At 56.9% G+C, this 13,022-nt stretch overlaps 1 protein-coding gene across 4 annotated transcripts in view; it reads left to right on the plus strand.

The window, feature by feature from the left end:
* The window catches only part of ULK3 (unc-51 like kinase 3), a 34,068-nt gene that overhangs the window by 1,006 nt on the left and 20,040 nt on the right, over positions 1 to 13,022 (plus strand). For all 4 annotated transcript variants that reach the window (XM_075006914.1, XM_075006912.1, XM_075006913.1 and 1 more), the window contains exons 2-8: positions 856 to 996; positions 1,377 to 1,497; positions 1,847 to 1,951; positions 2,521 to 2,664; positions 4,877 to 4,959; positions 11,639 to 11,794; positions 12,706 to 12,811. In XM_075006914.1, the coding sequence (XP_074863015.1) occupies positions 856 to 996; positions 1,377 to 1,497; positions 1,847 to 1,951; positions 2,521 to 2,664; positions 4,877 to 4,959; positions 11,639 to 11,794; positions 12,706 to 12,811 (856 nt within the window). The remainder of the gene's footprint in view (positions 1 to 855; positions 997 to 1,376; positions 1,498 to 1,846; positions 1,952 to 2,520; positions 2,665 to 4,876; positions 4,960 to 11,638; positions 11,795 to 12,705; positions 12,812 to 13,022) is intronic.

A 13,022-nucleotide genomic window follows, 5' to 3' on the forward strand; every position in this document is an offset into this window, starting at 1 on the left:
CTGTCCCCCAGCACTGGGCCCCTTGGTCGCCGGGACTCCACTCTTTGGGTTATGCCACCATCGGGGATGATATGGGGAGAGATGTAAGGGTGCTACCTGGCCATGTTACCCCAGTATCTGTGCACCCCCCCACACTTGCTAATGTATGTATTCGCACACCCCCCGTGGGGTCAGGCAGCCCCATTATCTCTAGTGTATGGGTGGGGAAACTGAGGCACGGTGACGCGATGGGGGTGTTTACTCTGCACTCCAATGCCAGACACCTGTTTGCCTAAGTCAGTGAGCGCTGAGGATCTGGGCCCAGCTCCTTCCTGGGGTGGGTCCAGACTGGAGTCCCACACTCTGTCGTTTTGCAGTGAGGTCGGGAAGGGAGAGAGGTGAATGTGGAACAGGGGGAGGGGACAGTGTGACCCTGAATCAAAGGTTCTGTGTCATGCAGGAAGGCAGATGTGAGATCCACATCTAACAAGCGGCGCCCAGGTTTACAAGGCAGTGTAGACAGACCCTCAGCGACTGCCCAAGGTTGTGCAGGGAGCGTGCGGGGGAACGGGGATTCGAACCCAGGTCGCCTTCTAGTGCCCTAACCACTAGGCTGTCTGTCCTCAAAGAATTCCACCATTGCGTATGCTCAGCGTATGAGACCGTTCCTGGGGTCCCTGGGCTAGGGCTTGAACGTTGCTCCTGTAGAGTGAAACACGCCCTCCCCCGGCACCGCTCAGATCACGCACAGCACCCGGTCGTGGTAGGTGTTGGCTCTGGGTAGCTGACCAGGTGTCCTCTGGATCTCAAGCCCTCGGGGAAGTTTCTGGATGCTGATTCCCTCCCCCTGCCCCACGGCTTCCTTTCCCTTTCCAGAAGGACACCCGGGAAGTGGTGGCCATCAAGTGCGTGAACAAGAAGAGCCTGAACCGGGCATCCGTGGAGAACTTGCTGACAGAGATCGAGATCCTGAAGACCATCCGCCACCCGCACATTGTGGAGCTGAAGGACTTCCAGGTGAAGTGCAGCGGTGCCGGGGCTCGTGGGGGAAGGAGGTTCTGAGGTCTAGCTAATTTTCGGAGGGCTAGCTCAGGGGGACGTGCTCCTGAAGCGTTGAAGCCAGGTGCCTCTTGAGCTAGCTCCCCTATTGCCCCCATGAACAGCTGGCAGGAGGTTCCTGAGCAAAGCTTGGGCGCATGCGCCTGACGCAAGCCACTGGCTTCCACGGGCAAGTGCCAAGGAAGGCAGGCCCCTGCTAGCAGCCCTGGAGAAGCAGGAGCCAGCCAGGTGGCCACCCTGGAGTTACAGATTGGTGGTCCTCACTCCCCTGTTGTGTCACATTGGGATGCAAGACAGCCCAGCCCCCGCTGGCGTGACGGACGGCGTGTGTCTTGCAGTGGGACAACGACCACATTTACCTCATCATGGAGTTCTGCGCGGGGGGGGACCTGTCCCGTTTCATCAGGACGCGGCGGATGCTCCCGGAGAAGGTGGCGCGGCTCTTTCTGCAGCAGCTGGGTGAGGGGACCCCCGGGCCCATCCCTCTCGCTGGCCCTGGGCTGCAGAACCTGAGTCCTGGGGGGCTCGCTGGGTGACACTTCCACTTCGGAAACTGACCAGAGTTGCCCTGAGCTGGAATGTGGGCAGGACACTGGAGCAATCCCCTCTGCTCTTGTGGCAAAAGCCCTGGGACGCCTTATGCCCCCGGGGAGGAGGGAGCGTTTGGATCAGGGTAGGAAGGGAAAACTGGGGCATTAGGAAGAGGAGAGGCTTGGGGGGAGCCGGTGAAGGAAGTGGAGTCCTGGAGGTGGAGGGAGAGCGCTGTGATGTCCCTCCCAGCTCAGACTGGGTCTGTTTGTCCTGCCAGCCTGTGCCCTGAAATTCCTTCATGACAGGAGTATCTCCCACCTGGACCTGAAGCCTCAGAACATTCTCCTCAGCTCTCGGGAGAATCCACACCTCAAGCTGGCAGGTTGGCGTGGAGGGGAGGTGGGTGGGCGGGCGGGAGCCTGGGGAGGGCAGCTGGCTATGTCACAGGCTATGTCCTGGCCTCACTCCCTGGAACTGCAGGGGGAACAGGGAGGTGTCGGGCCATGTGGCCTTGACCGGCGGTGGAGTTTGGGGCCCCCTTAGCTGAGGGCTGTAACCAGGAACCTGGAGGGTGGGGCTGGGTGGCTTTAGGGGGAAGGATGGTCTCTGGATCCCTGGGCTCCCCCTCCTGTGAAAGGAAGATCCCTCTGCAAGTTTTGCTGTGTCCACTCTCCGGAGAGTCCGGGTCTGCGGGGAGTTTGGTCTCCGGCTTCCATTCAGCCCTCGGGTCCTTTGCCAATAAGGCACAGGCAGTGACTCCCCGAGACCTGCCAGCTGTCTCCGCACACCCGGGTGGTAATAGCTTTGAGGCGCTCTGGATCTGGGCTGGATGTGAGCCAGGGGAACAGCTGCATATCTCATTACCGGTCTCCTGAGCCACCCCTCCAGCCCCTAGTAGGAAGGTGGCCCGTCCCACCTCCTTGGCTGACCTGTCCTTTCTGCTCTTTGCAGATTTTGGCTTTGCACAGTACATGTCTCCGTGGGATGAGAAGCACGTGCTCCGGGGATCCCCGCTCTACATGGCCCCCGAGATGGTGTGCAGCCAGCAGTATGATGCCCGTGTGGACCTGTGGTCCATGGGGGTCATCCTTTACGGTGGGTCCCCTGCCTCTGGCTGGTGAGTGAAGGGTCCGTCTCTGATCATCTTCACCCTTTGCCTTCTGGTTACCTGTGTTTTCCCAGCAGCACCTGCTGAGGCCATGGCGCTCCCAGTGTGGCTGCTACATACCCCATCTCCGGTGCTGGGCAAACCCCAGGAGATGTGAAGTTTCATAATCTCCCTAAAGTCTGGATCTCTTGGGTCAGAGTTGAAAATCTCACTGAAACAGGTGCCTAGTACTTGACTGGGGTCTTCCCACTCTCTGTTTAGGTGTGTCTGTGGCGTGCGCTTGTTTTGCCCCGGGGAGGTTGGGAAGGGCTGTGACTTCTGTCCTAAGGCTGGAGAACTGAGGTGTACTGAGACAAAGGCCTAGATCCCTCAGAGCTTTCACTGGTATCCGTGAAAGTCAGTAGAGCTCTGCAAATCCGCGGCTATCCGCCTTATGTCTGCAGGCCGGCCCTGTTTGCAGAGCGCAGATCGGACGTGGAGACAACCCTCACCCCCATCCCTCAGTGCAGGGCTCTCAGACAGCGGTTCGCAACCTTTCAGTAACAGGGCATGCTTCAGTGAGACAAACAATCCCAGGGCACAGCCTCTTTGCAAAGCCTCCGCGAGGGGAACTTGACCAACCCCCAGCCAGCTGGGAATCAGGCAGACCCCAGCCAGTTCCGGGTTGGTCAATTTCCCCTCCCTTCAGCAATCTGCAGAGCCAGGACGGGGGTGTGAATTGAGAGCCCCAGGCCAACTGGGGGTTCAAGGAGCAAGGCTGCCTGAGTCCCAGCTGGTGCAGGGTTGGTCAGTTTCCCCTCACAGAGGCTTTGCCAAAGGGCTGCAGGAGGGAAATTGACAACCCCTTGCAAGCTGGGACTGGGGCAGCCTTTCTCCAAGAGCTCCCAGCTGGCTTGGGGTCATCTAAGTGTGCCGTGAAATTCACGAATTCCCCCCCACCCTTCCCGCTGCAAAGAGCTGTGGGGAGGGGAAGGGAAATTGACAAAATTTCCATGGCATGCTTAGTTCTCGCGGCACACCGGCTGAAAACCGCTGCTCTGGAAAGATCAAGGTCCAAATAACTTGCCCCCGTCACACAGGAGAACATCTGTGGTAGAACCAGGAACTAAAGCCAGGTCTCTTGAGACCCAAAGCAGCGCGTGAACTGCGAGACTGCCCTTAATCCCAGAGTCACTGCGAAATCTTCTGCCATTTTTACCATCAGAAACAGCCTTTGGGGTGGGGAGAAGAAAGTTTCTGCAAGTTCTGAAGGTCCCAATCTCCCTCCCTCAGATGTCCCCGAGTCTTCTGAACAGCGTGTCTGCTTTGAGTCAGGCAGCAGCTGCTCGGCTCCTGCCGTAATCGCAGGTAGCCTGTCGTGTTCGACGATGACGTCTTGAGCTTGCACAGGCTTATGGGTTGTGGACTCGCATGTGGCTGAGGAGTCCAAGCTTTGAACGGCCTGGGCGTTCACAGTGGGGGCAAGGGAATTGTCCTGGCTCTGCTGGTGCGGCTGCTGCTGTCGCTTTCTTCCTGTCACGAGCATCAATGAGGCGCACGCGTCGCTGCTCTTCAAAGTTGTCATACGCTTGTCGTACGAGAGCACGCCAGCCTGGTCGGTCTTTTGCACGCTGCTCCAGCTGATCTGGTTTTAAACCAGCAGGAGCAATGTTGGCCTTCACGCAGTCTTTATACCTCTTGTGAGGCCTACCTGGATTCCTTCCGCCCAGGGAGAGCTCACCATAGAGGAGTTGCTTAGGGATTCTCGACTCCTCCATTTGTATGACGTGCCCTGTCCAGCGAAGCTGGGCTTTCAGAATCACGGCTTCCATGCTGGTGGTTCCTGCTCTGTCCAGGACTTCCAGGTTCATAACTCTGCCCTGCCATTGAATATCCAGTATTGACCTCAGGCTGCGTGTGTGGAAGCCTCCAGCAGTTTTATATGTTTTCTGTACAAGGCCCAGGTTTCACAGCCATACAGGAGACTGGTCAGGACTACAGCCTTGTACGCTTTCAGTTTACTGGACTGTGGGATATTGTGCTGATTCAACACTCGCGCTCTCAGACGTCCCAGTGCCCGGCTGGCCTGGCAGATTCTGGCATTGATTTCTTTGTCAAGGGAGCCATCATTGGCTATCACATTGCCAAGGTACTTGAAATCCTCTACTGTTTTTTAACTTTGGAAGGACTAACCCATGGTGTTTCTTGCCCCCTCCCCAGAGGCGCTGTTTGGGAGGCCGCCATTCTTCTCCAAATCGTTTGCCGAGCTGGAGGAGAAAATCCGCAGCAACCGAGCCATTGAGGTAAGGCCGGGCCAGCCAGGAGGTCTTGGGGGCCAGGTGGGTGGGGGTGACATCTGTGCTAGCCAACCAGACGTTCTCTGACCCACTGCCCTGCATTATTCTCAGGCAGTGATTCCCAGCCTGAGGTCCGTGGACCCCTAGGGGGCTGTGAGGGTGTTGCCGTGGGTTTGTGAGGGGTGGAAGAAAAAAAAAGATTGATCATAGAAAACATGTTTATAACACATTGCAACGTTCCAAGCGATGATTAGTTTTAAATGAAATCTCCTCCAATGACGTTAGGAATGGCTGTTGGAAATTCTGTGTTGGGGTTTCCTTTTTTCATTGAATGAAGTGTACTTAGCAGCTAGGACTGGCTTTGGTAGGGGTCAGTGAACGACCTGAGGGGCTGATAGGGGGGCCGCACTGGTGAAAAGATCGGGAACCGTTGCTCTAAGGTGTCTGACTCAGGCAGGCAGGCAAAGCCCACCTGGCTTTCACTGAGGAGCCTGTGCAGGTGGTAGGAGTGTGAGTGTTTTGGGGCGTAGAGAACCCCTGGTGATTTGGATTTGCTCCATAAGTTGCTGCTGGATGGAGCTGTGTGTCTGTAGAGGCCTTGACCTGTGTTCCAGTCCTGACATAGACAGAGAGGACTTGAGGAGGCATCAGATTTGGGAGAGGGGAATCAGTAGAGACTGGATGAGGAGGAAGCAGAGAAGAGAAAAGACCCAGATGCATGGGGAAGCCTTAGGAACAATTGATCCAAGGAGAGATGCTATTATGTCCAAAGTATAGACCGTGTGTTTAAAACCCCACTGGGAACTTACTACCCAACCTAAGAAACAGTTCTGTGAACTTTTAAAAATCACCTTCCACAAAGAGGGTTTCAAAACCAAACAGTTGTTCCCAGGAGGCGTCTGCCGGGCCAGCCCCGTGGCGCCCGAAAGCGAAACCAACGAGCAGCAAAACTGAAGCTGGCCCCAAACAAAAGCAAAAACTGATCGTCTTGCAGGGGCTGAAAAGAGGGAAAGGTTGCAGGCAGCGTATGAGTGCAGGGAGGAGAGTCAGAATCCTCTGACAAGTATCAGAGAGGCGGCCGTGTTAGTTTGTATCTTGGAGAACAACAAGAAGTCCTGTGGCACCTTAGAGACTAACAGATATTTTGGAGCAGAAGCTTTCCTGGGCAAAGACCCACTTCATCAGATGCAACATCTGCCGGAGCAGGTCTTTGCGCACAAAAGCGTAGAAGCCTCTGAATAGCTTTGGGTGTAACCCAGGCAGTGCAGTTGGCACAAACCTGCAATGTTTTTGCCTTGCCGACCTCCAGTTTCGCCAGCCCTGGAGGTTCAGCAAGTGCCGTCCAGAGGCCAAGAAACTGTGAGAGTGACTTGAAAATCAGGAGACTCTTAACCACAATAAATGCTGTGTTCCTTTGTGTCTTCCTGCGTTTGGATGATGTGAAGAGAGGTGGGGTGGGGGCTCATGTTAATTTTCTCCACCACCAAAGGGCTGGATTTTTTTTTTTTTTTTAATAAAATGAAAGTTTAGGTTTCCATACAACTCCGAGAACACTCGAACTGGAAGGGACCTTGAGTGGTCATCAAGTCCCCTGCCCTAATGGCAGGCTCAAGCACCGTGTAGACCATCCCTGGCAGGTGTCTGTCTAACCTGCTCCTAAATATCTCCAGCGATGGAGATTCCACAACCTCCCCAGGCAATTTATTCCAGCGTTTGACCTCCCTGACAGTGAGGAACTTTTTCCTAATGTCCAACCTAAATCTCTCTTGCTGCAGCTTACGCCCATTGCCTCTTGTTCTATCCTCAGAGGTCACAGAGAACAATTTTTTCCTCCCTCCTCCTTTTAACAACCGTTTAGGTGCTTGAAATCCGCTATCATGTCCCCTCTGTGTTCTCTATTCCAAACTCAACAAACCCTGGAAGCGACTGTCTGACTGCAGGAGCTGGGGCCATACAAACCCACCAAATAGTGCCCAGAATTGGCAAAGCCCATTGCCCCTTGCAGAGAGAAACCTCCCAGCATGTTGTATTAGCACCTTGTGCCGTGTGCACACCTGTCTTGGAGTTTGGGTGGGCTGTGGCCCTCATCCGAACCCCCTGCACCTCCTGCTGGCCCGGACTTCTCTTTCATTGCGGCTCCAAGTGATCATCTCGTTCATCAGACTGACTCTCGTCCTCCACCTGTGACCTCAACGGGCCAAGAGAAGTGATGGGCTCTGCCAGAGGGCGGCCCAAGGGCTTTATCAGAGATAGCAGCTCTGTTACGTGACAGGCAGGGGAGGGAGAAACGAATCCCCCAGGCCTCCCGCGTGGCTGTGGCCATGGAGATGCTATCATCTGACTTCCCTGTGGTTCCTGCCTCTCATCCGGCTGGATCACAAAGCCTCTTGCCAGCCTTCTAGGCAGAAAGTGCATCCCTGTGTTCCACCCCAGAGCTGTCTGCATGTGGCAGCCGTACCCGAGAGGGGTGTGATGGAGTGGGGGTTGGGGGAGTGAGACAGGCTGGATGTGTGTGTGACAGGCAGAGCAGCTCCCAGCGGCTGAGGATGACCCCCTGGGGCTGTAACCTAAGCTGAGCAAAGAGCAGGGAAGAGCTGAGCTGGGTTTGAATCAGAGGCAGCAGGTAGAGTCTGGGGGAGAGAGATGAAAGGCAGCCAGCCTGGACTGATGGGGGCTAGACCCCGGCTGGAGGCACCCCTCGGGCCCCTCTCCCCAGGATGGGTTGGAATGACCGTCTCTGCCGGCTGTGCTGACCCCTCTGTGCTGAGCTGGGCCTCTGTCGCCTAATGCTCTACCTGCTGAGTGAGAGTCGCTCCTGCCTGCGGCGGGGTGCAGAGCTTGGGGACCCCTGAACCCCATCACTAGGGGTTCCGTGGGATTGCTAATGAGGGGGCAGAGATCATTTGAGGTTTCCTCCCAGCCGCGAGGCCGCCAGCCCCATCAGTTGTTCCTCTTCCATCACCGGGCAGGCCTGCAGTCGGGGCGGGAGTGGGGCCGGGGGGGAGCTGGTGTGGGAGTGAGGCCTGGCAGGGCACAGCACAGCTCGATGGGGAGAGTCAGCGTCCAAACCATCGAATGGCGCCGGGCCGGCCTGGCCCGCAGCAGATGTTTTCTGTGTGGACTCACCTGGCACCGGGCAAACTTGAGGTTAAGCAGCCTATAACTAAAAGCCTCTAGAGGAGGTGCCTGGCCCCAAGCTGGGTAGGGGCTGACAGCCTGGGGTGGCAGGGGAGAAGTGTCCTTTGCCACCCCTTCAATTACTGACTGTTACCTGCGCAAATTTCATGGTCCCTTCCTGACTCCAGGGCCACACCCCTTTGCCCAGGCCCTGTTCATTTAAACTCCCACCCTGCCCCGATTCCTGGGGCTCAGGGTGTGATTCTCGGCAGGTCTGCAGGGTCTGTGCCGCCGAAAAGAGCCTGACACAGTAGCATGTGTCGTCTCTATTTATTGGCAAGTCCCCAGCAAGCAGAATCCCTGCTAAGCACGCGGGGCCTTGCTAACCCATCCTGCGAGAGGCTGGCAGACTTCCCCTCTCGGCACGACAACCTCAGGCTCTCCGGATGCTGCTGCAGCACCTTACGGTCGTGCACAGGAATCCTGGCAGCTGTGGTCTTAGACTGTCTGACAGAGGAGATTTTTTCAGGTCTTTTCCCTGCTTCTTCCTCCTTCTTTCTTGTCTTTCTTCTTGGACCCCAGTTTATGTGGTGAAACTCGAGTCCTGCTTAGCTGTACCTTGCCCCATTGTTGTAGTATAATTTCATAGAATCACAGAGCTGGAGGGGACCTCAGGAGGTCATCGAGCCCTGCCCCTTGCGTCAAGCAGGATCAACCCCACTGAGTCATCCCAGCCAGGTCCTTGTCCAGCCGGGACTTAAAAACCTCCAGGGATGGAGATTCCACCACCTCTCTAGGCAACGCATTCCAGCGCTTCACCACCTGCCTGGGGAAGTAGTTTTTCCTAATATCCAACCTAGACCTCACCCTCTGTAACTTCAGACCATTGGTCTTTGTTCTGCCGTCTGTCATCACTGAGAACAGCCTCTCTCCATCCCTTTTAGAGCTCCCCTTCAGGAAGCTGAAGGCTGCTATTAAATCACCCCTCATTTTTACTACAGTCGTAACGGACTGTAACGGAATTACCTACCCCGCCACCTTCCCTTGATTTACACCCCCCAAAAGGAATTACACAGCCGCTGGGAACAATTACACGCCAGCCAGCGATCATACAAGAGTAGGAAAGCGAGGACGGTCCTCGTGGAACGAGGATCCCATGACCTGTTACTGGTGAGTTGGACGGCAGGAGATAAATCACTTGATCATTGTCTTCTGTTCTCCTTCTCTGGAGCACCTGGCATTGGCCACCGTCGGCAGATGGGATGCTGGGCTGGATGGACCTTTGGTCTGACCCAGTATGGCCATTCTTATCTTCTTATGTGAGTTTCTTGCCAGAGTAAATTCTGTTAGCTAAGTTCCCTTTACTCCTCTTGAGCGCTGGTCTTTTAAACCTGGGGACAGTGGGAGCTGTTGGGTGGGGTCTCCTGGCGGGACACTATTGTAATGAAATAGTGACATCCAGCTTTCCTGTTAGCGGCGGCGGCTGCTCTCCAGTCTGGCTGCAGACGGAGGCTTTTGACCGTACCAGGCACTGCAGGCCTCCGCTCGCCGCATGGGGTGGGTAGGAGACGCGTTGTGACGAACGGGGCTCTCAGAGAGTGGGGCTGGAGCGTGGCACTGGGGTTCAAACTCCGGGAGGCCTAGGCAGGAGTTTGGAGGGTGCAGAAGTCAGGGCATGGAGGTGTAAGGTGTGGTGGGGGTCACGCTGCCTTGCCAACCAGGGCTCACTGGGGACCATTCTGCCCGGCTGCCCAAGCACTGGACCTGGCTGAGGACCACAAGCTGCTCAGGACTGGAGCCTGGACGTACTGTGGCCACGCAGCACAGGGTGCCAGCAAACATCCAGAGCCTCATCCCATCCAGTCTATTATACGTGTGCTGCACCAGGACACACTGGCTTTCTTTCACCTTCGGGGAAGAGGGAGGCCCGTGCATATTAAACCCACAAGTATTTACCAGGGCGACCTGTGCGAATGACACAAGCATGTCTGTGCGCAGCTGGTGAGGGTCTGGCCGCCTGCTACCCGCCACGCAATTTACTTCTCCGATTGCGGTGACTGGAGTGTGGCTTTTCCTGTGACTTTCATCCGCCAGTCTGGTCTCCGCTTTGTAAACGCTGCCGTGTGGCGAGCCAGGGAGAGCCGGCGTGTTAGCCGGCAAAACTCGGCATCTGCATTTAGTGAGGAATGAAGCTGTTTGTAAGAAGGACTATTAGTGGCTTTTAAAAGTGTCGCTGGCACTTGGGTCAGCGGGGGAGCAGGTTAGTCTGTATCTTCAACAACGACACATCCTGGGGCAGCTTGTAGACCCACAGATACTCTGGAGCGTAAGCTTTCGTGGGCAAAGACCCGCTTCGTCAGATGCATGGAAGGGGGGTGTTTCAGAGGAGGATTTAAAGAGCGGGTCCCAATAAAGGGGAGGGCCAGAGCTGACAAGGTCTATTCCATCGGGGGGATGTGGCCCATTATCAGCAGTTAATGTGGAGGTGTGAACATCAAGAGCGGAGAAACTGCTTTTGTAATGGGCCAACCACTCCCAGGCTCTGTTCAGTCCTTGGTGGATGGTGTCAGATTTGCAAATGAATTGCAGCTCCGAAATTTCTCTTGGCATTTTAGTTTGCAGTTTTTTTGTTGGAGGGCTACTTTTAAATCAGTTGCTGAGTGTGCAGGGAGATGGAAGTGTTCCCCTACCGGTTTGTGTACGTTACCGTTCCTGAGGTCTGATTTACGTCCATTTATTCTTTTACGGAGAGACTGTCCAGTTTTGCCAATGTAAATCGCGGTAGGGCATTGCTGGCACATGATGGCAGCTATTATATTAGTAGATGTGCAGGTGAAAGAGCTCCTGATGGTGTGGCTGATGTTAGGTCCTGTGATGGTATCGCTGGTGTAGGTGTGTGAGCAGAGTTGGCAGCGAGGTTTGTTGCAGGGATTGGTTCCAGGTTTAGAGTTACTGTGTTGTGGTCTATAGTTGCTGGTGAGAATTCAGTTCAGGTTGGCCGGCTGTCTGTAGGCGAGGACAGGCCTGCCTATCAAAAGGTCAAAATTCAGCACTCTGCCCCGGAAAGGTTGCTAGGGGTGCCTGGCTCTGGGGACAGAGGCAGGGCATTTATTTAGAGCAGGGGAGGCAGGGAGCACGGAAGGATGATAACCGCAAGTGTAGCGATCTTTGAATTCCTATTGCACACCGCTGCTTGAGACCTCTCAGTCTGGTTAAAGAAAAACCCTATTGGTTACGCTCTTAGATGATGGCTCCAGAGGCCCTGCCCGGAGGAAGGGGAGGGCCACCGTAGGCCTGGGCTTTGGGGACCCAACGTCTGCGTCAGGCACCATCGCAAGGTCGCCGTGCCCTGGGCTGGTGCTGGAGACGTGGGTGAGCTTGGAGAGCTGCCTCCAGGCGTGAGAGGTGGGGTGGGCAGGAGGCCTGGCTGGGAGAGCTCCTGGGGAGCCTCCTGTCCCACCCCCAGGCAGTGGTATGTGCAGGGGTGGCCCTGGCTCTCTCCAGCTGGCCAGGCCTCAAGCCCTCAAAGGCTCCATGCGCAGCCGCCTGTTGTCTCTCTGTCTCCCAGCTGCCCAGCCGGCCCCGGCTTTCCCAGGAGTGCCGGGATCTGCTGCAACGCCTGCTGGAGCGGGACCCGGCGCGACGCATCTCTTTCCAGGAGTTCTTTGCTCACCCCTTCGTGGACATGGAGCACATGCCCAGCGCAGAGAGCCTGAGCACAGCAGTGAGTCAGATGGCCAGGCTGCTCCGTGGGGAGCTCTGGTGGGCACTGCCCGGGGGCCCCGCTGGGAGGGGAGGGCACAGTGCAGCAGAGCTGGTGTGCGTCACGCCCGAGCTGATCTCTGGGCGGCTGTCTAGCCCCTGGCCTGGCCAGCTGCATCCCCCAGAAGCTGAGCGCTTGGGCGGCTGCCCAGGGGAGGTTCAGGTGCCGTTCAGCGGATTGGCAGAGCACCCAGAGCTGGCAACGTGTGTGGCTGGTGGTGGTGTGCCGGGGGGGGGGGGGTCCCCAGCCCTGCCCCCAGCCCTGCCCCCAGCCGCAGGCAGACGTGACTCTCGCTCGGCAGGAGGTTCCGAGGCGAGAGGGACCCGGCGTAGAACAGACTTGTCAGCACAGAAACCAGAAGCCGTCAGCGCGATCTGTCTCGGGGAGAGGGGCCCAGAGGGGTCCCTGAGCCGGGCCCTGGTCCCCTTCCTCCCTCCCCAGCCAGACCAGGCTGCCCCACTCACCGGCCCAGTTCCAGTTCCAACCAGCCAGGCCCCTCCGCCCGCCTCCGTCCTGTTTCTCGGAGAAGAAAGGTGTCACCTGGTTGCCTAGGTTACAAGGAGTCGGGAGGGCCTGGCCTATGGGTGAGAAGTCATCACTCCGAACCTCCCCTCACCACCCTGCACCGATGCTGTGCCGAGGGAAACTGAGGCACCCCCCCGCCCCTCAGGTCACTGCAGGACAGTAGGAAACACCTGCAACCGAAGCAGGGGACCGAAATCCTCGCACAGCCCCACTTCGTCGCCTGTTGCGCCCCTGCACACACCTCGGTGCGCATAAGAAAATTTATTCCGCCCACGGATGGGAAAAGTTAGTGGGAACTGGGCGTGCCACACCCCTAACCCCCTCCCCTGCCTCCTTCTCTGCGCCAGACTGCCTTGGTCGTGCAAGCTGTAAAGAAGGACCAGGAGGCAGACCCTGCGGCCGCCCTCTCTCTCTACTGCAAGGCCCTGGAGTATTTCGTCCCTGCCCTGCACTGTGAGTGACCGAACCCGTTTCTCCCCCGTCCTGGCGGCGGGTCGGACCGGCGCAGGGCCCCGTGAGGACACTGGCCACAGCAGACCCTGGTGACGGGGAAACCAGCTTCAGTGTAAAGTTGCCCTCCCCTGCCCCGCAGGCACACCTGGGGCCCTTTGCTGCCTGGGCTCTGGGAGCGGTCCCTGGGGGGACCTGAAGGGGGCTAACGCTC

Source organism: Carettochelys insculpta, chromosome 12, assembly GCF_033958435.1.
Source record: "Carettochelys insculpta isolate YL-2023 chromosome 12, ASM3395843v1, whole genome shotgun sequence".
Taxonomy (NCBI): Eukaryota; Metazoa; Chordata; order Testudines; family Carettochelyidae; genus Carettochelys; species Carettochelys insculpta.